Source organism: Scylla paramamosain, unplaced genomic scaffold (genome assembly GCF_035594125.1).
Source record: "Scylla paramamosain isolate STU-SP2022 unplaced genomic scaffold, ASM3559412v1 Contig6, whole genome shotgun sequence".
NCBI lineage: Eukaryota > Metazoa > Arthropoda > Malacostraca > Decapoda > Portunidae > Scylla > Scylla paramamosain.
The window spans coordinates 761958-786500 of NW_026973671.1; the positions used below are offsets into that span (position 1 = coordinate 761958).

A 24543-nucleotide genomic window follows, 5' to 3' on the forward strand; every position below is an offset into this window, starting at 1 on the left:
AGTTAACTTTTGTTTGAGGTCAGCTGTGGTGGTTGATCGAGATTTTAATTGTGCGAGTTGGGTCTCGTGGATTCTTGCTTTTTCTCTCTCCTCTCTTTCTTTCTCCTCTCTTTCTTTTTCCTCCTTTTCTTTTACATATGCCAGATCTCTTTCCGCTTTTTCTTTTTGAAAAGCTAGTTCTTCTCGCCTTAGTTCTCTCTCTTCTCTCTCTCTTTCTCTTGCTGCCATTAGTTTCAGCTTTTCGAGTTCGAGCATTAAACTGGCGTCGTGCTGTGAAGCAGCACTAGTGGCTTCACCTCCAAGGTGAACTAGGATTTGAGTTCGGAGTTCTTCCTTCCGAATGTCAGATGGATATGAGAGATCAAACTGTCGGGCTATGTACTTTAAATCATTCTTTGTCACTTTGGCAGTTTGTAGCTCCGCCACAGAAGGATTACTGCAAAATGCGTCCAAGTTTAACTCATGCGACATGATTAATGAGCGTGAGGTCAATTGAACCAAATCAAGTGTGTCTGAGCCCTACACTGAAACCTGATCCAAGACCTAGGTTCGCCACCACGAGTCGGAAGGACCCGCGTGAACGACAGGTTCGAAACCACGAGTCGGAGGGAAATGAGTTGACCCGCGTGCATCGACAGAGACTCGTTTTTGAGTCTAGTTGAGTCAAGGTTAGCAACGCCTTAACTGTGCTTCTGAAGAGGCAATGAATCGAAGAAGTGTAGCGATAATCACTGCCCCAAAATGACTACCATAGAACTAACACTTAAGCACTTGTAATGGCTTGCCGTATTCGCTGCTTTCAAGCAAAGAGTGGAACGCAAGTTCCCAAGTTTTAAGGAGTCTCGGAGTTTGGGGTGAAGGTCACTACTAGGGGAATCAAACCAACACTAAAGCAACACTGAGGAAATCAATTGTTAGGTTTTTAACGCTTTTATGACTAGACGCCGGTACCTCGCGTACTTTTAAAGCGGAAAAACGCAAAAATTCACCAACAAAGAAATAAGCACAACTTCATATACACTCGAGAGCAGGAAAGGAACTAGTGTAGTTATATGTATGTGTAAACATGTGTAATATCCCGGACGGGCCCCCAATTGTTACGTGTGAGCATACACTGAACTGTAGGGGATGGACCATGAAGGGGTGTTGCTCACACTAACAATGGAAGGGTTAAAAGAAAAGAGAAAAGGAGACATTTTAACTGCTATTTAATATCTTAAAGTTAACCCTTAAATTAAGTAACAATACAAAATTGAAGATTATTTAAGTAAGTAAAAGTAAGTAACAAGGAGTGGCAATCTGAACTGGACTGAATAACTTAAAAGACTGGTTCAGTTAATAACTTAAGCCAAGTTAGTAAATGCATATAGATACAAATTACAAAAATAAACACCTTTACATATACATAATAGAAAATAAATATAAATGTGTTTGTGTGTGTGTGTGTGTGTGTGTGTTTATGTGTGTGTGTGTGGGTGTGTAACACTGGTGTAACTCTTACCACCGCTCTCGAGTGTACATGAGGCTCCCAGCGTATGCCAAGGCGACCTCAGAGCTGTAGCGACCCTTGGAGGAGACTGAAGCTCGATGGAACTCCACCCCTCGTTATCGGCTTGGTAGCCTGCTAGAGGTCACGTATCCAGTATGCCTCAAGCTATACACGTGGCAGCGCCACGGGTTGAGAGGTAGGCACCTGGTTCCGTGGTAGAGTAGTCACGTGTGTGACACCATTCTCCCAGATGGAGTAGTTCATGAGGGACATGGAGAGGAAGTTCAAGAGAGACATTGAGGACATCCTAGGAACCTTTGCCAAGAATGTGAGTACTAACACTGACGGGGGGAAGTATGTATGGCCATATGTTAAGAATAAATATCTATCTCTGCATACATTTAGCAGGCCAGCAGTGACACGGGTTGGCACAGACAAAGCACCACACATTCACAAACACACATCATTCACACTCTTTGAGCTATCTTCCCCTGGTGGAGAGGGACAGTCTCATGGACCAGCCTACTACACCAGGAGCTAAGTCATAGTACAGCTGGCCCCACACATTCACACCAAGACCGAACATTTGTCTTAACATACATTTAATACATCTGCCTATTTTTATCTATATACCAAACCAGCAATTCCACATGGGATGTCCCTGACAAAGCAACGCACATTCATAGACACATCATTCATTCTCTTAGTCCCGTCATCCCCTAGTGGACATCTGCTAGTCAGAAAGATTGTTTATTTGTGCCAGAGGCCAGAGTCATGCCACCAGGAGTGAGATACGAGAGTGTGCCATGCTTACTTGGCCTCAACATGAACTTTCCCACCACTGGTCTCTGCTTTGCCCTGATGGAGCCTCAGCAGTCATCACACTCAAGGATTGCCTTTATGATGCAGATTACTTTTCCCTGATTTTTTTTCTTTCATGTAAGAGGGGCACTGGCATAGGGCAGCAAAAGTTATAGAAAGGCTCACTCAAGGTGCCAGTCCTTATAGAGTACACTCAAAAAAGGATCATCCAAAATTTGAACCATCTTAAAACTTCCATTTTGAAATAATTCAAGTCAAAAGAGGAAATACAGAAGCAGGTAGGGAGTTCCAGAGTTTACCTGGCTTGATATTCTTGATATCCTTCATGTTGTCCACACTGTTGTCACTGGTTGAAAGTGAACAGTAGCTTGATCTTTTTGGTAATGGTAGGAAGTTATTCCTTCCCTCACTTACTTTTTTAATTGCATTATTACCGTGTAGGCTTTCAAAGTTGATTATGAAGTTGGAAATTTGTGTTGTATCATGAACAAAACTTTTCAGGGTGTACCCAGTAACATAGTGACTGGTGCTATGTTGGGAACACTTCCAATGTAGTGACTGTCCCTTGTTAACATTCAGAGCACGAGAAAACTGCTTACTGGATGCACAGAAAGTAGACAAAGAATAGCACGTTATATTGTTTTTAAGCTACACAATTATTCAAGAAATTGTTTAAAAAGTTGTGTAGATGACCAGTGGAAAAGTTGTACAGCAGTGAACATGTCCTCTGCCTCACTTTGGACTCACACTGGCAAGCTTCACTGGTAAATTCTGGAACTCCCTGCCTACTTCTGTATTTACTCCTGTCTGTGACTTTAACTTCTTTGAGAGGGAGTGAAGCTTCAAAACATTTCTCCAGGTAATTTTGGACTGCTTTCACTGTCTCCTTCAGGATCTGACGCCTTTAGTTTCTGTTACCCTTGGCCAGACCCTCAACAACACACACACACACACACACACACACACACACACACACACACACACACACACACACACACACACACACACACACCTGGGGCTTGAGGCAAAGAATTGTGTACTTTAATGCTGCTTTAAGCTTTTAAACAGTGAGGAAGAAATAGGTTCTCAATAGAGTGGTGAACAGATGGAATAGAATCTGTAACCAGGTTGTTAGTGCTGAGTCATTAGGGAGCTATGAAACAAGATTAGACAAATGTATAGATGAGAATGATCAGTGAAAAGTGATAGGAAGAAATTGGTTATTAGATAGAGTAGTGGATGAATCAAATAGCAAGTTTTAAAAGATTAGACAAATTTTTTGATGAGAATGGTGGAAATAGGTAGGTATGTTTCGTACAGGGACTCCCACTTGTAGGCCTGATGGCTTCCTGCCGTTTCCCTTGTGTTCTTTTGTTCTTATGAGTGATGGCTGAGTTGGGTTTGATTGGTGGAAGTGTTATAAGATTAGTGTGTCTAGTTTCCAGGAACTCAGCTGCCCATGTTGAGTGTAATGTTGGGTGTAATCTGTAATGGCAGCTTTGTTATGTGCAGTGTGTGTCCTGTACTGGTGCCTCTGTCCTGCTAATATATTTCTCCTTTCTTTTGTTTGTTTCTTATTTTACTCTTGTATTTTTTCTTTTCATTTCTCTTTATGGTTTGTGTTCCATTTGTTTCTCAGTCTTTGTCATCTCTTTTTTTTCCTCTCTAGTGTATTTCTGTTCCTGCATTCACTTAAAGTTAACTGCATCATAAGCGCATCCTGCAGGAGGGGCAGCCACGGCAGAAGAGTCTCCACCTCCCTCCACCTAGTCACTCCCTCAAGGCTGTTTGAAGGCTTCTGTCCTCACTGGCAACTGTCTCACTCACACATACTTCTTTATGCTTTACTTTCACCTTCCTGTGGCTCTCCTCTGTCTGGATGTTTTATGATTTGAATTTTGTTGTTGAAACCTTGCCTACTGTAGAAAATGGTGAGCCTTGCTTAGTGTAGAAAGTTTTGAAGTGAGTCCTGATGCTGTACCTGGTATGAGTCAGCCTGTGGACTTGATGTATGGAAGCCTTGCTGTGGAGAGCTCTGTCTTGCTGGAGTGTGGGAGGGGAGATAAGGTGAGGATTAGAGCATTCAAGGACAGGAATCAATGGACACTGCCATTCTTGTCCTGTGGGGGAAGTTTTTAGGAGTGGGCATCACACACTTATAGACGGCTGGATTGCTGGACAAACTTTTTATTTCATATCTTTGTGTATGCCATAAGTAAGTTGGATCACTGGGTGTATCAGACATGTTCATGCAACACTCCTGGGGCACCAAACCACTCTTTTTACCTATCCTCAGGCTGTCCTACAAGACACTGTATCGCATCCATTGCTTCTTGTTATACCAGTACTAAGAGACTTGGATGAAAAAAAGCTGTGTTTGGCAATGATTTCCTGTGATATCTTATGCTTGGTCTTTGCACAGGTTTTATTGCAAGCTTAACTAGTATGTATATTAGTTTTTATTTGATTTATAGCCATGAAATGTACTATGCCTTGGTTGCTTTAGTGTGGAGGGACTGTGTGAGGTGGAAGAGAGTAAGTGCTCACTGTTTTTACTCCCACTCAAGTCTTGCCTACAAAGGTATTCACTCCCCTGTGTAAGGTTCGTGTCTGGCCAGGAGGTTCTGAACCCCTTTGGTGAAACGCTTCACTGATACATCTGATGAAATGCTTCAGTACACCTTATTGATAACATGAGTGAGATGCTTCAATACACAACAGTTGCTAATTTTTGTTTAGTGTCAAAAGCATTTCATCTTATCAACTACTCACCCCTAACTGACTGTCTTCAGCCTCTCTCTCATTGGCACATTATTGCATCTCTTGCTATCCTCTACCACATTTTTCACACTGACTGCTCTTCTGATCTTGCTAACTGTATGCCTCCCCTCCTCCCAAGGCCTCGCAGCACTAGACTTTCTTCTTTCTCTCACCCCTATTCTGTCCACCTCTCTAATGTAAGAGTTAACTAGTATTCTAAATAATTAATCACTTTCTCTGGTAAAATCAGGAACTCCCTGCTTCTGTATTTACTCTTTCCTATGACTTTAGCTCTTTCAAGAGGGAGGCTTCATGACACATCCTCCAATATTGGATGACATTTTTGACACTTCTTTTGGGACTGACACATCAATAGACTTTCTCCTTTGCTCTTTTTGTTGCCCTTGGCCAGTGCCCCTCTTGTATAGAAAAATAAATAAATAAAATGAAAGTAAAAATAAAAAATCATAATGATGGCATATGGTGTACAGACCTGGTGGTGGTGAGGGAGCGCCTGGCATCCGTCAAGAACAAGGTGCTGGTGCTGTCTGGCAAGGGAGGCTTGGGCAAGTCCACTGTGAGTGCCATGCTGGGCCTTACCTTGGCCCTCGATGACTCCAAGGAAGTGAGCTGCACTGCCACACTCCATGTCACCCTTCCACTCACTGTTGTTTGTGTCACACTGACGGTGTCTCATGTTTAGTGCTGATTAGTTGAGTGATCAGGATGTGAGCTGGTGTTAGTTTTGAAATTTATTTAGTGCAGAGTGGTTGCTATTATTTATTTATTTTATTGAATATAGATGAAAAGTTATTGAAGTAGGATTGAAACAGTAGAAATGAGTTACTGAAGGGATGCCTGTGGTGTGAGCAGAGTGGACAGCGAGAAGAATTAGTGTATCAAAGATTTGCTGTGCTTTGTAAGAGAGGAATTGAAATGTAGGATGGTGAAAGTGATGAAATGCAGTAACCCATGGATATACTGTAGTAACTGTTAATTGTAAACTCAAACTCCTGCTTGCTGCTGCATTCCCTCTTGCCTGTGACTTGAAATCTCTCAAGAGAGAGGGTTGAAGAGATCTCTCCACTTGATTTTGGATATTTTTGTTCCTTTTAGGGACTGGCACCTTTAGTCTCTCTCTCTCTCTCTCTCTCTCTCTCTCTCTCTCTCTCTCTCTCTCTCTCTCTCTCTCTCTCTCTCTCTCTCTCTCTCTCTCTCACTTCTTCTCCTTTGGTCAGAGCCTCTTGTGGGACAGGACAGGTCTGAACGCAGCCCTCCTTTGCTTAGTGAGCAGTGCAGTGATGCTCTCTGGTATCAGTGAGGTTAGCTGCCCACTGTACTGAGCATCATGACAGATTGAGAGAGAACTTTTTATTGAGTGTTGCATGGCTGTGCATCAAACACTGAACACATGTTTGTATGTAAATAAGAATACATCTGTATAAAATGTAGTTTAGACATTGTAAGTGACTGACATAAAAAGTAAAACTAGAAAACTATCCAAAAAAATAAATATTCATTGACTGTAAAAATAAAGCTTTAAAATTTATTACAAGTGGTAAGTTAGTTAAAAAAAAAAATAAATAAATAAATAAAAAATACCAAAAAAAAACTAAATGAAACAGTTAGTTAGCAGTGAAGTGAGTTGACCTTGACTCATGAACTATATTCTTAAATATTTGTGTGCCCCACTACTTTCCAAGAGCTCTGCTTGGAGTGATACAGGTTTTTAAGTGTGTCTTTATGGTTCAAGTGACAGATTAACAAATCTACTAATAGGAAAACCACTCTTGAGAACCCAGCTTATCATCTTTGTGGCCTTGGAAAGTAGTAGTGGTGAGACCAGGGTTCCTTAATATGGGCCAACACAGGGAGTCCTCAGTTCATGGCAATCTTCACTTCACCCATTTCATAATTACGTGCATTTTGCTTTGCTCATTTTTTAAATTTTATATATATATATATATATATATATATATATATATATATATATATATATATATATATATATATATATATATATATATATATATATATATTTTTTTTTTTTTTTTTTTTTTTTTTCTCCAGTAGTACACTTACAGTGGGGGTAGCAGCATGCCCTCCAATATGCTCACTTACTTTTTATAGTACACCACACACACATACTGCACCAAACAGTCTTTTTCTAAATGAAATAAAAGATAAAAACAATACAAAGAATTAGTGAACTGGTGAGTGTAGTGAAGGCATGCTTCATCATGTGGCAATAGACTGAGGAAGGAAGTGTGTGTCAGGTTCACTGCTTACTTAGGATGGTTCTGACATGCCAAAATAATGTTTATGATGCAGCCCAGGAACAGAGCTCACCACTGTTGTAATGTCACCCACAAATGTTCTTGAACTGCAGTAACACTGGCAAAACTGCACTGAAGCACAGCCAGTGCTGCTGCTTGTCTCATTGCTTTTCATCTGATGAAACAGAAAACAGATCACCTTAACAAAAGTACAATAGAAAATGCAGCTGCTTATGGCTCACTCACTTCCAATATAGCCATACCTTTGCCACATTGCATTATTATTCTTCCCAATGCATTAAATACAATGATCTTACTTGTCAACAGCTTCATACTAACAATACATCCTGCACGTCACTCAACAAGTGGACAAGTGTAACTCAAGGACACCCTGTATAAGGATCGTGTGAGTTGTTCAGTCTTCCCGGTCATCCTTCCTGTGGTAACATTGCCCCTCCATTGTCTCCCTGGCAGGTGGGGTTCCTTGACATTGACATCTGTGGGCCGTCTCAGCCGCGGGTGTTGGGGACAGCAGAGGAGAAGGTCCACTCTTCAGGTGTTGGCTGGTCCCCTGTGGTAGGTGGCAACTTCCAGGTTCCTATGTTAGGTTTTGTACTGTTGAGGAAAATCTCTTAACCTGGGATAAGCCTCAATGGTAATAGTGTAAAAGTGTGTGTGTGTGTGTGTGTGTGTGTGTGTGTGTGTGTGTCAGTCCTTTTTATTTATTTATTTTTTATTTATTTATTTATTTATTTTTTTTTTTTTTACTTGAAGATTTAACACTTCCATCATGTCAAAATAGTTTCCCAGTTTTCCTTTTTCCTTTTTTTCCCTTCTTATAAATTTCTTAAACCAGGTTAGAGTTTTCCCAATAGTACACCGTGGTGTAAACAAATGCTCCTGTTATTTCCCTGTAGTTGTGAACAAGAAATGCTGTTTCCTTTTTTTTTTTTCCCCTTTTTATAAATTTCTTAAACCAGGTTAGAGTTTTCCCAATAGTATTCTGTGGTGTGAACAAAATGCTCCCGTTATTTTTCCCTGTAGTTGTGCACCAGAAATGCTGTCTCATGCTAGATCATTTTAAGCATTCTTGTACTTCAGCCCACACAGAGTTACAGTAATTAAAAAAAATTTTTTTTCTTCTTAATTATCCTTCACATTAAGTATTACCTACCTTGTTACTCTGGGAAGAAACTGCTTTCTATTTTCATGTATTTTTTTATTTATTTGTATTTATTTTTTATTTGATTCAGATAATTATTTGTATATGATGGATAAATACTTCACATAAATAATTTGTTGGCACACACTCTTCAACTAAATAATTTGTATATAACAGGTACTCTTTAGATAGGTCATTTGTATATGACAGACACTTCAGATAAATCCTTTATATATGACAAGACAGTGTACCCTTTCAGTATGTGTCTGACAATCTGGCTGTCATGTCCGTTGGGTTCCTGTTCAACAGTGCAGATGACGCTGTCATCTGGAAGGGACCCAAGAAAGATGGTAAGTAGTAGAAATAGGTTACCTCTAGTGTCTTTGGTTTTGTAAGAAGAGGAGACCAGAAGCCAATTAAAGGAGCCTGGAGAAAGCCACTGAGGGGAAGATAGAGTGAGATGGAGGGATGAGATTGTGGTAGAACAGCAAAGGATAGGAGGCACAGAGGAACATGAAAGGGACAGAAATGGTTAACTGGAGGAGACTTGTACATGACACCAACCCTGCACTCACTCCAGGGAAATGGTCAAAGGAGAAGCGTTGCTGATTTTGTCAAACCGTTGAGTTTTATGTGGAATCAAGAATTATCATCGTGAGGTTTTTTTTATTTCTTTTATTTCGTGTATCTTGTTTACTTTAAGAAATGTAAGTGTATAAGGATGTTGGGTGACAGGAGAGTAATGTAGTTTTTAATGTTGAAGTGATTGATGAGGTAGTGTTTAAGCATGTAGCTGTGGATGTAAGACTGAATATATTGATGTGAGGTTTGAAATGAGTACAGTGGAGAAAGTGTGAGGGAAGAATTAGTAGTGTTTGATGTGGGATTGCTTAGAATATAACAACATGAGATGAGGGAAGCTACAAGAAGCCCACACATGGCAGTCCCTGTATGAAATATACCCTTCCATTTCTACCTATCCTCCTCATTCAGAAATTTGTCTTTACTTGTCCTTAATGACTCAGCACTAATAACCTTTTTACTAAGCCTGTTTCTTTCATCTATCACTACTTGATAACCAATTTCTTTGTATCTCTCTTTCAAATCTAACTTTATTGGGTTTGAGCCTGTTGTTTCTTGACCTGTCCTCATTACTGACTTTCAGGATTTTCTTTCACACTTGTGATTTTCCTTATACCACTTAAAGACCTCCATCATTATCATGTGGGAATTTTAAAAGTAAGCATAAATGTTAGTTGACTTTCATAAAAGCATGCAGTGTTCTCTCCACATGCTGGTCATCTGTGTTGGGGCTGAGCTCAAGCTTGACACAATTCCTTCATCTTTGAGCTTGATGCAGTTCCCCTTTCTGTCTACAATGATAGCAGTCCACATACTCAGTTCATATGCACAAAGTAGTGCTTGACTCTGACTCTGGCGTTAATGTCAGTTTCTCTGGTTATGAAGGCGGAGTTGTACCTTCCCTTCATGTGACTTGTTTCCCTCACCAGGAAGTGGCTCTGCTGGATGTGAGGAAGGAAATCACATTCTGCAGGAAAGTGAACATTCCCATCATTGGCCTGGTGGAGGACATGACCACCTTTGTGTGCCCCAAGTGTAAGGTGAGTGAGATGTGTGGTGCCTCTCACCTGTTCATTTGTGTGTCAGCAGCAAAGAGTGGTGGTGATGTAGCTGGGATCCAGCAGCAATCATAGACTCCTTGCAACCAAGACCACCTCTTGGCTAGGTGGGAATTCATGTGTGTTGTGTAAAGGGACAAGATTGATGGCGACAGACCACACCTTTCTTATCAATGGAAGATTTTTGGCAATACAAAAGTCAACCAGTTAAAATTAAATTAACAGAACAAAAAAAAATTACACAATTTTTCTGCCAGGATGAAACAAAAATTTTTCAATAAGAAATCTTGCAAATCTTGTATTAGGTAAGCCATCTTAAGAGGAGTATGTCAGGCTTGTCTTATCTTGATGCACCATGAATTTCAGACCAAGACGGCCGTCTTCCCTGCCACTACTGGGATGTGACCCCCAGCTGGCAGAGGATACTGAGATGCCACTGCTTGGCCAGCTGCCGCTGGACCCCCGGGTGGCCCAGGCGTGTGATGAAGGCACCAACATTCCAACACAAGAGCCAGATGCTGCTGTCACTCAGGCATACAAAGACATTGCAAATAGTAAGTGTTGTTTTAAATGGAAGATTCTTTATCTGGAATTCAATCTTTGTTCCAGGCCACCACCCCCACAAAGGAGGTAGTAAAGACTGTGTGTGTGTGTGTGTGTGTGTGTGTGTGTGTGTGTGTGTGTGTGTGTACACACACACACACACACACACTGCACAAAAACATTGCCTAAGGTTAATTTCAAATTCACCTTGGTGCCTGAGTCTCTAATGGGGAGAGGATGGATCCCTCCTCCTACCCCAACACAAGGGACATTTGCAAAGGCTTACTCAAGTTTGTCAGCACAAGAGCCTGACACCACCGCCTCTTGTTTGCCCCTCACAACACCATGACAGCCCATTCCCTCCCCTGCCCCCTGTGCCTGAGACATTCAGCTGACCAGATCAGGTGCAGACAAGCCACAGACAGAGTCCTACAGGCTCGTGTCCCATTTTCTATTTACATATGCTCTCCACTCAATCTAATCAGTGTTCTGTGTCAGTGGTCTCTCATTCATGCTGTGCCAATTGTTTGCACAATTGTGGAGAATATTATATGAATTTAGTTCATGCAAACATCTTGACTGGCTAATCTTGTAGCCAGCTTATCCCACATTAAGCATGTAGGGGTTGGCATCATATTAGTATGTGCAGCTAATCACACTAAAGGCAGTGTCACACAGGGCAAATTTCCCCCAGTATGCTGCCCATTTTTGCTGCCAGCTGGGCAAACTGAGCTGTCAGGAAGAATGGCATATGGCTGTGATACCAGACTTGCTGGGAGTATTTGAAATTAAATGACCACTGTACTACAAGCTGTACATGTTAAATAAAAATATATTGTGGTACTTTGAGTAAAACTGTCAACTATAAAACTTATAAAAATGAAGTATATGTGCCAGTGTGTGCTTGTGAAATTACTTACAGTGCTTATTTGACAACTGCAGCTGGGGAGATAAACAATGTGTTGTGATGGAGACCCGCACTAAGTTTTGCTGGAGTGTGAAAGCTCGACACATTAATTGAGCTATAGTGGATCTGGGCACCATGTTGGCTGTAGGACCTACTTGCGCTGTTGCCACCTCAACCCTGGGGCCCAGAGTGACTGACCATGGCCAGCAGGGTGCAGCCACGGCTTGTGGAGGCAGTGCTGCACAGCCTATATGAGCTGCCAAATAGAGCAAAAGATTTATTACAAGATGTCAACATAACAGCCCAGTCCCTGTCGATGCCAAACTTGCTGTGTCGCTGGTCTCACCAGCAAAACAGGCAGCATGCTTGCAGAAATTTGCCTTGTGTGATGCTGCCTTAAGTCCTCAGCCAGGCACTGCCTACAGTGGGACTTCCCAACACCCTACTGCTGGCTTGTTCACAGAGGAGATAGCAGGCACTTTTGAGGTGGTATTTATACCAGACAGAGTCCAGACTCCAGACTTAATGAAGTAGAATGGCTGCAGACTTGACCCTGATGGTAGGATTTCACATCAGAATGAGGCAGGCAGTCACAAGAACCATAAACAATGTCAAGGAAAATGAGATAAAGTGTAAATAGAGGAGCAATGTAAAATAGAAGTGGTTTGAAATGTTGAAGAGATGATACATCTTTCTAAACATGTGTTTTTTTTTTTCCCTTCATTGTTGCACATCACCATCCTCCATTTTCCCTGCTCATGTAATCATATATTCTTTGTCCTTTTGGTTAATTTCTTGTGTGCTAATCTCTGGTCTCTTCCTGAATAATCAGCACAAGGCCATGTTTTATCACTAAGTCTCGCTGGTCTTCCCTCCTACTCACCTGTATTACTTTTTGTGCAGGTGAAGCAGTGAACTCTTGTTTGAAATCTGTGATTATGAATGTAGAATAGATATGTATGTTACCCTTTCCTTTTAACACTTTTCACTTTCATTATTTCTCCATTGCCAAGCTGATATTTATTTAGGAACAAGAAATGAACAAAAGATTTGAAGAATTAATAAATGGATACCTGCTCCCTTTACATCTTACTTTTCCCAGCTTGTAGGGTTACATAGATGTCTTGGCTGCCTCTCTTGGAGAATGTCAGACTGATGCATAAGTAGATGGAATTTCAGTGGATGCACTAAACACTGTAGTAATGATTCAATGTTTATTTCAGAAATCAAGGAGTACTGTGACGCACAGTCCCAAGAAGCCACTTGACCTGCAGCGGTAGCAGCAGCAGCAGCAGCAGTCATCACCACACTAACCAACACATTCTACAGAAAAGTCTTGTCATTCATGCAGAGGTTTATTTTACATTTACTTCTTAAATCCATATTATTAACATCAGTCAGTATTTTCTTTACAAATTGTGGCAGCCTTATACATCATTCATCTTTAATTTATGCCAGAAAGTTTGGGTGAGAATAAAAACTACATATTACAACAGTATCCAACAAAAAGTAGTTGTTGCCTTGCCATCTTAAGATTTAGTGTAAGTTTAAAGATTTACCTGTGTTAATGTTTGGTCTAATCCTTCACGGTATCTCCTTGCCTTGGTGTGCTGAGGCTGCATGGGGATGAACTTGATAATTATGCAGACATACAGTATAAAAATTTCAGACTAAAGTGGGGGTTGCAACTTTCTTAAGGTTCTGGATTACTGGAGGCTTTGGCAACAATTACTTTGTTGGATGCCATTCCTGTGCACGTTATGAACCATCACATCTTATCTTGGAGGTGAAGGTTTAGTATATAATCGTGAATTGGAAAAATACTTTTCTTGGAGGTTTTTAGTATATAATCGTAAATTGGAAAAATACTTTACTTTTAAAAAATCTTACAGCAAGTCCACATAAAAGTTAGCATACATTTATATGAAAATGTTACAAACATTTATATGAAAATGAGAGAAAAGATACTCAGTGATGTTATATATAGTGCATGACTTGTAGTGGGGATAACACTTGTATTGTCACTCTGGAAAGTCACACACTAACACCAAAAGCAATCAAGGAAATGCCAACATATATTCCATTTTTCTTTCTTTTTAGTAGATGGTTGCCTTGTGATGAAGGAACTTGCTCAAAAATATTTCCTAAAAATCTAAATGTTCACAAGTGAATGGTGAGTATGTTGTGAGAGAAAGATATGAACAGACAGGCAGGCAGGCATTTAAATGTAAATTAAATGTCAGTAACCTTTGGTAATGGTCAAAGAATTAATGGCGTGGAAGCTTGCGTGAAGTCCCTGATGAAAGATAAATATACCAGCCACTGGATTCACAAAACTCAACAGGATGACACCCCCCCCCACCCATTGTAGTATTTGCTGGACTGGTAATTCCTTCTTCCATACTCATCACTCTCCTTCTCAGACCTGTACTTCCTCTTCTCGCTATCCCTTCTGCTGTCATCATGATCTCTGTGGTCACTGACAAACCTCCCTTGCCTGTGGTCAGAATATTCCCTCCTGTGATCCCTGTAATTCCCACGATCCCTATAATTCCCATGACCTCTGTACTCCCCTTGATCCCTGCAGCCTCCTTCCTTCCTGTAGTCTTGATGCCTAAAGTTGCCTCTGCACTGTCTGTTGCGGTCAAATCTGTCAGCAGGGAGTATTGGCGGCTTAGGCAGGCTCTTCTTGCAGTGCTGGAACATATCAAATACTGGTCATTTCATAGACAAGGAGACAAGGAGCTGCTATAGAGTAGAGAGGAGGGATTCAGGGGATTCTGAACTTTGTTGGGATCTATGTACAGTAGAAACCTCAGTTCACAAACCAAAACAAGTTTTCCCATTTAAATTAATTAAAATACAATTAATCTATTCCAACCTCAGAAACTGCATTATTATTATTATTTTTTTCTTTCTTTATTTATTTATTTTTTTGACAAGAATGAAGTTACAGTAACCACAGAAAGGTGTAAGTTTCTTGGACATCAGGCTATATCATGTCACTGATATGAAGGTCAGGTGCCTTCCCAGCTGTTTGACCTGGGAGCCCTTACCTTACTCCATCTCTAAATCACATGCCTTCATAAATTAATTAAGTCTGCCACTTCCTATTTCAACTTTCAGAATGGTTGGAAAGAGTTGATTGAGAGGAAAAGACAAAATCTTGCCTTGCACCAGGCATGGGTTGGCTGGAAGGAAATATTTGAGCATAAAAGTCTATGTAAAATGGGGATTGTTGCACTACTCATGACAGCACATGCTTCCCAAATTCCACCTTGTGTCTGTGATCCAGGAATTCTTGACAACCTCACGTCTTATAAACCTGTCTAACAGATGCACTCTTTCTTTGGGCATCCAGACAATGGGACATGAGGTGAAATGTAATTGGACAACAGAGCACATACTGTTATGCAGAAAAATCCCTCCTTTACAGTCTTGCTCCAATATTTCCTTCCAGCCAGTGCATGTTTGGTGCAAGGCGAGATGGTGTCTTATCTCTCCAATCATTATCATCTTTATAACCATCCTGAAAGTAAAGTAAAAAGAGGCAGGCTAAATAAGAAGGCATGCAATTTACTAGAGGTGGAATGGGGTAAAGGAGATCCAGGTCTAGCTCCTCTCCAACAGCTGGGAAGGCACCTGACTTGGGTGACTTGCCAGTGTGTGATAATCACAATGTTCACAGCAGGCATGCCAAAACACAAGTGTGTGTGTGCTTGCCAGCTGAGGGGGTCTGCAGGGTGTTTGTGCATTCACACACAGAAACACTGTTCAAGAACCATGGCAAAAATTCTTAAAAAATATTCATGAAGTGATTTGTTCATAAATAGGAATGTTCACGAACCGAGGTTCCACTGTGTGTAGTTTAAGGTGTAGTTGTGTGGTGCACTTCAAAGAAATTAAATTGGAGGAAGAATGTTAGGGCTATGCTTTCAGTGACAGTTAGTGACTGGAAATATTTATATTTAAGAAGGATAATGATGAGCATACTTGAGTGATGCAAGCAGATGAAGAATTGTCACCACCAGTGTCAGGGAAGCAGTAAAAATATTGCCTGTGAATGATGAGAGGAAAAGGTAGAGTGATGTCTGACCAACACCTAATGGAGGGAGGGAATTTTTGTGAGTAGATTTAAGATGAATGAGAGCAGGAAAAGCTGACAGAAGTGCTGAACAAGTAAGGTGAAAGGTGATAGAGTAATAGGAGAAGAGAATCACAGGGAGGTGGAAGGATAGAGTAAAAAAAGTCCAGCCAGCACATCTTGACATGATTGGTGAGTTGCATGTGGCCAACTAGCATGTTAGTTATTTTTACCACTGTATTCACCACAGAGAAGCTGCATGCCAAAAATACCTACTAAATGGCAATACTCAAGTTCTTCCCACTTGCTTTGATTGACAATATGGGTCGGTTTTAATTACTTTTCTTGAGAAATATGTGCCTTTTTATGAAGTATCACTTACCTCATCCCATCTGCAGCATTTTGTGATGCATGCATATACAAGTGCACAAATTTCTCGTGATGTCAAAGACTTACACAGAGTGACTGTATGGTACAAATCAGGACTGCATACAAGAAAATGTCCCACCAAACTGGAGTAAACTGTGTTACAGTACATCACCTGGCTTTTAGGTTTGAGGCTTCTGGAGAGCATGATATGCTCCGCCACTCACACTGACATCCAGAAGAATCATGGGGTTCTGTTCCTTCAGCTGTCTTGCTCCAATAATGATGGGATTTTCCTCTAACTGCCACTATGTGTCAGCCAAAGTCCCACCACTTAACCTTAGGACGACATACTCCACACAGTGTTTGTGGCAGGAAATATCACACTTTCCACAACCCTCAAACTTCTGTTCTAATGTGATCTATGGGAGAGTGGGGGTGCTTACAGATGGAATGAATCAACAAAGTGTGTGTGTGTGTGTGTGTGTGTGTGTGTGTGTGTGTGTGTGTGTGTGTGTGTGTGTGTGTGTGTGTGTGTACACACATGCTTTATCTTGGCTATTTTCCTTTGTTGAGACTGCCTGTGAACTGTGCAAATTTTCTCTGCCTGGAGGAAAGATAAAATAAGCTACACATCAAACAGTGTGAACTGATTTGCATGGGTAATATACAATAGCAGCAAACACCCATATTGATCTGGTGATGGATTACAAGCAGTTTTCTTTTTAAAAACTCTTACAGTTCACTTGCTGCTGCTCCCACTGGCCACTGATTGTGTCTAGGTTATGCAGTCATGCCTGCTGACTCACCAGTGGAGACGTGATGCAAGTCAGTGACGTGATATGAAACACAGGCGTATGAATGAGTTGTGTAAATAACTGGTCTATTTCTTTAAACTATTTTTTTTTCTAAAAGTTAATACTTTGATATCATACATTATGTTTTCATACCAATATTTTCAAAAGATAGGGGAAGGAGGCAGAGAGCATGCAGAGAGCACAACTTGCAGATCAGCTTGGCTTCAGCAACTATACTCCTTTGTGACTGAATATCCATCCCAGTGATGTGAAGTAATTTTCATTACTCTAGGCTGATATCTTAACAAAAGAGGCAGATGAAACAAAGCATCCACACTTGAGCATGCACACACATTAAGCTGATGTCTCAATAAAAAAAGGAAAGCTGAAACAAAGCACCACACATGTGTAACAACAGACATACACACTACCTCTGTAAACTGGTTATCCTCCTCAGTATAATGAGAGGTTGCTTCCTCCTCCAGCTCAGCCAGAAGCTCGAGGTTGAGAGGCACCATGTCCTACCTGTCTTGTGCCATTGTGCTAAAACTGCTGGTGCTTGGGAAGGCCAATGAGGAGTCTGAAACTGAGTGTTTTCATTTAATACAGATAGAGGGAAGTCTGGTGAAAGTTGGTAGTACAGTGGAATGTGAACCAACTGGTATTAAAAAAAAGAATACTGCACTGGTGGGTGACAGAGAAGCAAGACATACAGCTGTTACAAGTTAGGTGTTTTGAATATTATACTGCTTCAGAAGATAAGCAGAAGTAGAATGAAACTGCATGAAAGAAGTATGAAGAGAAAAGGGAGAAATATAGAATGCTTTTAACGAATGCAGAGCTGGTTATACAAGGAAGTCTACTGCCTCCTCACAGGAGGAGGCAGTAGACACCTGCTGAAACGATAATTACTCCCAGTGAGGTCTAAAGCACTGTTCAGGGGGTGCTGTGAACTTATCATTAAACCCAGCTGTGACCTCACTGAACGTTTCCCTTTGTGTCTCACAACACAAGGGGGCAGTCACAGCCTGCCCTCTAAAGACAACTCTCTTCCTCCACACAAACCTACAAGCACCTAATAACACACACACCCTTCACTCAAAAATTTTAAAATCATGGCGACTCCTACACCAGCCTCGGAGTCCCCATCTGGGGAGGGGACCATAAATGTCCCCAGGTCGGACTGTCTTTTTGTCGACGACCCTAAGTGTCTTGACAGCCCCCTCAACTTTTTCTTCATTAACTTCTGCAACATTCGCGGTCTAAGATCTAATTTTCAATCTGTAGAACACCACCTCTCCTCTTCTAAACCTCATCTTTTCCTCACCGAAACTCAGGTTTCTGAGGCAACTGACAGTAGCCCCTTTTCTGTTCCCTCCTACTTTCTCTATCCTCATTTTCGATCCAAAGCTGGATGCTGCGTTTATGTGCGCAATGACTTAACCTGGTCTCGTGCCCACGCTCTTGAATCTTCCGAGTTTTCCACCATCTGGCTACGACTACAGAGTCACTCTCATACTAAATTTATCTGTGCTGTATACCTCTCACCTAACTCCTCTGACTATAAGAAATTCTTTGACTACTTAACTTCCAAAGTGGAGCACATTCTGACCCTCTTCCCTTTTGCAGAGATCTCCATTCTTGGAGACTTCAATGTTCACCACCAGCTTTGGCTTTCCTCTCCCTTCACTGACCATCCTGGTGAACTAGCCTACAACTTTGCTATCCTCCACGACCTAGAGCAATTGGTGCAACACACTACTCGTATTCCTGACCGTCTTGGAGATACGCCCAACATTCTTGACCTTTTCCTGACCTCTAATCCTTCTGCTTATGCTGTCATCCTTTCTTCTCCGTTGGGCTCCTCTGATCACAATCTCGTATCTTTATCTTGTCCTATCACTCCAATCCCTCCTCAGGATCCCCCTAAGCGAAGGTGCCTCTGGCGTTTTGCCTCTGCTAGTTGGGGGGACCTGAGGAGGTATTTTGCTGATTTTCCTTGGAATGACTACTGCTTCCGTGTCAGAGACCCGTCTTTGTGTGCTGAGCGCACAACAGAGGTGATAGTGTGTGGCATGGAGGCATACATTCCTCAGTCTTTTTCTCGTCCTAAACCTTCTAAATCTTGGTTTAACACAGCTTGTTCTCGTGCTATACATGATAGAGAGGTGGCCCACAAAGCCTTGCATCACCAGAATCTCATGCACTTTATATTTCTGCCCGGAACCATGTCAAGTCTGTTCTCCAACTAGCCAAAAACTCTTTCATTAACAGAAAATGTCAAAACCTTTCAAGATCTAACTCCCCTCGTGATTTCTGGCATCTAGCCAGAAATCTCCAATAACTTTGCTGCTTCTTCTTTCCCTCTTCTATTTCAACCAGATGGCACCACTGCTATCACATCTATTTCTAAAGCTGAACTCTTTGCTCAAACCTTTGCTAAAAACTCTACCTTGGACGATTCTGGGCTTGTTCCTCCCTCTCCTCCACCCTCTGACTACTTCATGCCACCTATTAAAATTCTTCGCAATGATGTTTTCCATGCCCTCGCTGGCCTAAACCCTCAGAAGGCTTATGGACCTGATGGGGTCCCTCCTATTGTTCTCCGAAACTGTGCCTCCGTGCTTGCACCTTGCCTAGTCAAACTCTTTCATCTCTGTCTGTCAACATCTACCTTTCCTTCTTGCTGGAAGTTTGCCTACATTCAACCTGTTCCTAAAAAGGGTGACTGTTCTAATCCCTCAAATTACTGTCCTATTGCTTTAATTTCCTGCCTATCTAAAGTTTTTGAATCTATCCTCAACAGGAAGATTCTTAAACATCTATCACTTCACAACCTTCTATCTGATCGCCAGTATGGGTTCCGTCAAGGCCGCTCTACTGGTGATCTTCTGGCTTTCCTTACTGAGTCTTGGTCATCCTCTTTTAGAGATTTTGGTGAAACTTTTGCTGTTGCCTTGGACATATCAAAAGCTTTTGATAAGAGTCTGGCACAAAGCTTTGATTTCCAAACTATCCTCCTACGGTTTCTATCCTTCTCTCTGTAACTTCATCTCAAGTTTCCTTTCTGACCGTTCTATTGCTGCTGTGGTAGACGGTCACTGTTCTTCTCCTAAGTCTATTAACAGTGGTGTTCCTCAGGGTTCTGTCCTGTCACCCACTCTCTTCTTATTATTCATTAATGATCTAAACCAAACTTCTTGTCCTATCCACTCCTACGCTGATGATACCACCCTGCACTTTTCCACGTCTTTTCATAGACGTCCAACCCTTCAGGAGGTAAACATTTCACGCAGGGAAGCCACAGAATGCCTGACTTCTGATCTTTCTAAAATTTCTGGTTGGGGCAGAGCAAACTTGGTATTGTTCAATGCCTCAAAAACTCAATTCCTCCATCTATCAACTCGACACATCCTTCCAGACAACTATCCCCTCTTCTTCAATGACACTCAACTGTCCCCCTCTTCTACACTGAACATCCTCGGTCTGTCCTTTACTTATAATCTGAACTGGAAACTTCACATCTCATCTCTAGCTAAAACAGCTTCTATGAAGTTAGGTGTTCTGAGACATCTCCGCCAGTTTTTCTCACCCCCCCAGCTGCTAACTCTGTACAAGGGCCTTATCCATCCATGTATGGAGTATGCTTCACATGTCTGGCGGGGTTCCACTCAAACTGCTCTTCTAGACAGGGTGGAATCAAAAGCTTTTCATCTCATCAACTCCTCTCCTCTAACTGACTGTCTTCAGCCTCTCTCTCACCGCCGCAATGTTGCATATCTAGCTGTCTTCTACCGCTATTTTCATGCTAACTGCTCTTCTGATCTTGCTAACTGAATGCCTCCCCTCCTTCCACAGCCTCGCTGCATGAGACTTTCTTCTTTCTCTCACCCCTATTCTGTCCACCTCTCTAACGCAAGAGTTAACCAGTATTCTCAATCATTCATCCCTTTCTCTGGTAAACTCTGGAACTCCCTGCCTGCTTCCGTATTTCCATCTTCCTATGACTTGAATTCCTTCAAGAGGGAGGTTTCAAGACACTTATCCATCAATTTTTGACCACTGCTTTGACCCTTTTATGGGACTGCCATTTCAGTGGGCATTTTTTTATTAGATTTTTGTTGCCCTTGGCCAGTATCCTTCCTACATATAAAAAAAAAAAAAAAAAAAAAAAAAAAAAACAGCACTGCGTGGGGCTGCAGCATGTAATGTGAGAGCAGGTGAGAGAAGGAAATGAACTGTAATAGAGGTGGTGTCTGCAAAACACATGTGGAAATAATACATCTGACCTGGATCAAGTGAGGAATGAGAACGCAACAATGAAAAACTGGAAGAGGCAACCAATGCTACAAATTATATGTAAAGCTGCACACTGTAAAAGTAGACTGAATCTTGTTGCCTCTAGTGTTTAGCTTCAGCCTGCTTCAATAGGGAGACTGCCTGCCTCTGTGTTTAGGACACTGCATTGTTCAAAAAGACATAAGCACAAAACTGTTATTTGTTAATGATGATTTATCAATATAAATAAAAGATATATACATTTTAATATTTCCAGTCTATTACTTTACTTAATTTTACTTAGAGAGAGAGAGAGAGAGAGAGAGAGAGAGAGAGAGAGAGAGAGAGAGAGAGAGAGAGAGAGAGAGAGAGAGAGAGAGAGAGAGAGAGAGAGAGAGAGAGAGAGAGAGAGAGTCTTGGAATTATAAAGTTGGCAGCAAAAACAATGACAAAATTTTCAAGTGTCAATCAACATCTGCATGCCATCCAATCACTTAGCCTTGATCTCAGGTGATTAAAAAATGATCACGAGGAAAACAATAATAATAATTTAGTATTACCCCTTAAGAAAACTGCAGAAACAAACCTATCACTCATGTAAACTCACTCATGTGGTTCTTCCATGGACCACATGCCCCTCCTATTTTTATTTTTTTTTTTTGTTTATTTGTTTTCATGATTTATCTAAAGGATAATAGCTAGATATTATTACTGTTTCTTTATTCATATATATATATATATATATATATATATATTTTAAATTAGCTTAGGGCAAAGCTGACCAAAAAGGTGATTACAAATATTTTTAGTGCAAAATTTTAGGTGATGGCAAGATTTAAGGGTGCACCATTAAAAGAAGGAAGGAGGCAGCAGGCACAGCTTCTACATCAGCTATGCATACACCAACTGCAGTTACTTGGACACACTGCAAACTGAATGCAAACTGAACACAACTCCAACAAGATAGAAGCAAACATTCTGACCACTACAACATCATACTTCAAAGGTAAATATTAGCTAATAAATTCTGTTCCAACTTTTGCATACTTACATTTCTCAGTGACCAGTTTCTCTAGAATGAATCCATAGAAACCCTCCAAGGAAGCTTTGAAGTGGGTTGTGCTGGCTTTGCTTTCTGGTTCAAATATCCTGGAAAAGAAAAAAAAAGCAGTCAGGTGGATCTGGTCTCTGGTTCAAGGAAAATCAGTTCATATCAACTAACTTTGGTTTCTGGTTCAAATATCATCTAATGGAAAATAAGCTATCAGCTAACTTTGGTATCTGGCTCAAATATCATGTAAAGGAAAAAAGTATCAGTCTTGCACCACTGAGAAACACTGACTGATAGAAGAAGTGTTCAGAAAACTTTACACCCACAATGACAACTGGAGCAAGGTTCTTCAAAGTAAGGGAGCCTCCCTGCACTATGCACAATAACTGAGCATGTATAACACCAATATAAGTATGGTTGGGTGGCCATTTTTGCTGTGATATCAAAGCACAGAGCACACCACCTCCTCGGTTTGGGTAACCCAAATCACCCAAGTCACCCGAGTCATGCAAAGAGAGCGTTCAGTTGAGAACTGGGTGACCCGGGTAACCCAAGTCACTTAACTTAACGCACCCCTGGTCTCTGACATGGAAGCTGTGGCCATTCCAAGGAAAATCAGCAAAATACCTCATCAGGTCCCCCAACTAGCAGAGACAAAATGCCAGAGGCACCTCTGCTTAGGAGGATCCAGAGGAGGGATTGGAGCAATAGAACAAGATGCAGATATGAGACTGTGATTGGAGGAGCCCAATGGAGAAGAGAGGATGACAACATAAGCAGAAGGATTAGAGGTCAGGAACAAACACATAACTAACAAAACACATGTTTGAGTGCAGCTCACCTCTCCCACTCCTGAGCAGCCTGACCTCCTGACAGTCACCAAGTCAAAAGCAAGGTCAGCAGGGTTCCTGAGGGTCTGGACCATGAGGTGGGGGTGTCCCAGGATGGTCACCAGCTGGGATGCCTCAGACAGTGGAATGGAGATGTTTACAAAGTTATCCCATGAGTTCTCTGTGAGTTTGGCACCACAGGAGCAACACAACACATAGTCTGTGAGGAACACCAGTTGTTAACACCACCCAGGAACACCACCACTCACCAGTCAAAAATCATGGTCAGTACTCATTATCCTAAGAGACATTCTATTTTACCAGTCAAATACATAAAGTCACCCAAGACGCACCTTCAATCACCAGTCACCAGTCACACTCCTCAGGCACCACTCATCAATCAAGATCCTCATCATTACTCACTATCCTAAATGACATCCTAAGTCACCAGTCTACTCTGAAATTCTTAGTCACCAGTCTCCAGTCAATAGTTAATAGTCTGACATTCTTAGTCACCATTTTGACATTCCCAGACGTCAGTCATCAGTCCAGTGATTATTACTATGACTGTCACTTGAGACCCTTTTATGAACAGAATGCATGCATCAAAATGTCTTCATGTGAAACGTCACTTAGTGCAGAAAGGCATTAAAAACATTTTCAATTTACAGGAAAGATTCACATGTAAGTGCAGGAATCAAAGATGAACATGAACACGCTTTACAAAATACTGGAATGGTAGCAATGTTCCCTCCCACAGTAGGTTGACCAGGTAATGAATGTGTTACACAGGCTGTGATATCATTCCATACATACAGGAAATTCTTTACAAAAGAGAGGACTTTACTTTGGAGAATGCTTCACTAAATATAATGAGCTCATTACTCTCACTTCAAAAGCCAGTGAGGCTTATTTCGTGAAAAGACAAAGGCAAAAATTCTTTCATCTATTTAATTTACTTAAACTAAGATAGAAAATATATTCTGTCCTTTTTCAGTAACAATAAGAAACACTAGTCTTTAGTAATTCCTAGTGAAGGAGAGTCACTGCACTACTACTGGGACGACTCAACCACAAGAGGCGTCATGATTCCAGTTTTCATTTTCAATATTATGTTTCATTTTCAATGTTATCCTTGACTTGAATTATTGCTGACACATTTTTGTTTCCAGAAGGTTTAATACTCCGTTTTCCTGTTGATATGAAAAAAAAAAAAAACTGTTTGGGGAAAGTTTAATTAATATGGTGATAGAAAATATCTTAAATATATTTGAGGAAGTGTCAAGAACATTATGAGAGCACCAGTCAGCAGCCACATTAGAAGGGAAAGAGGCTCAGGGTGTGACTTCCAGATCACCTCAGCCTGCACTGACTGTAAATATAGCAGGATTTATATCCTTACAAGACACTTAACCCTGTAAGACAACTATACTCTATTCAAGAAATTTATAAATACATTCCCTCCTACTAGGTGGTGGCATGTCAGGCTCTGGACTCATCTCTACTGGCTGATGACTTCCTGGACCATGGTGGAAGGT

The 24543-nt window shown here is 41.2% G+C and overlaps 2 protein-coding genes across 10 annotated transcripts in view; one reads left to right on the top strand and one right to left on the bottom strand.

The window, feature by feature from the left end:
- Window positions 1-285: 285 nt before the first annotated feature.
- LOC135096751 (cytosolic Fe-S cluster assembly factor NUBP1 homolog) lies at window positions 286-12995 on the top strand. Its single transcript, XM_063998495.1, is given in 7 exon segments — window positions 286-1817; window positions 7822-7923; window positions 8769-8859; window positions 10021-10131; window positions 10516-10545; window positions 10547-10703; window positions 12823-12995. Coding segments are annotated over 7 exon segments (537 nt in total). The 5' UTR covers window positions 286-1815; the 3' UTR covers window positions 12867-12995.
- Window positions 12996-13456: 461 nt separating this feature from the next.
- LOC135096750 (GTP-binding protein 10 homolog) overlaps window positions 13457-24543 on the bottom strand; it is an 80692-nt gene continuing 69605 nt past the window's right edge. For 8 of the 9 annotated variants that reach the window (XM_063998492.1, XM_063998489.1, XM_063998493.1 and 5 more), the window contains 4 exons: window positions 23017-23225; window positions 22176-22273; window positions 17278-17432; window positions 13457-14296 (listed from right to left, as the gene is read on the bottom strand). In XM_063998492.1, coding sequence (XP_063854562.1) covers window positions 22265-22273; window positions 23017-23225 — 218 coding nt within the window. In that variant the 3' untranslated portion in view covers window positions 13457-14296; window positions 17278-17432; window positions 22176-22264. The remainder of the gene's footprint in view (window positions 14297-17277; window positions 17433-22175; window positions 22274-23016; window positions 23226-24543) is intronic. The other variant, XM_063998487.1, reaches the window with a different exon arrangement.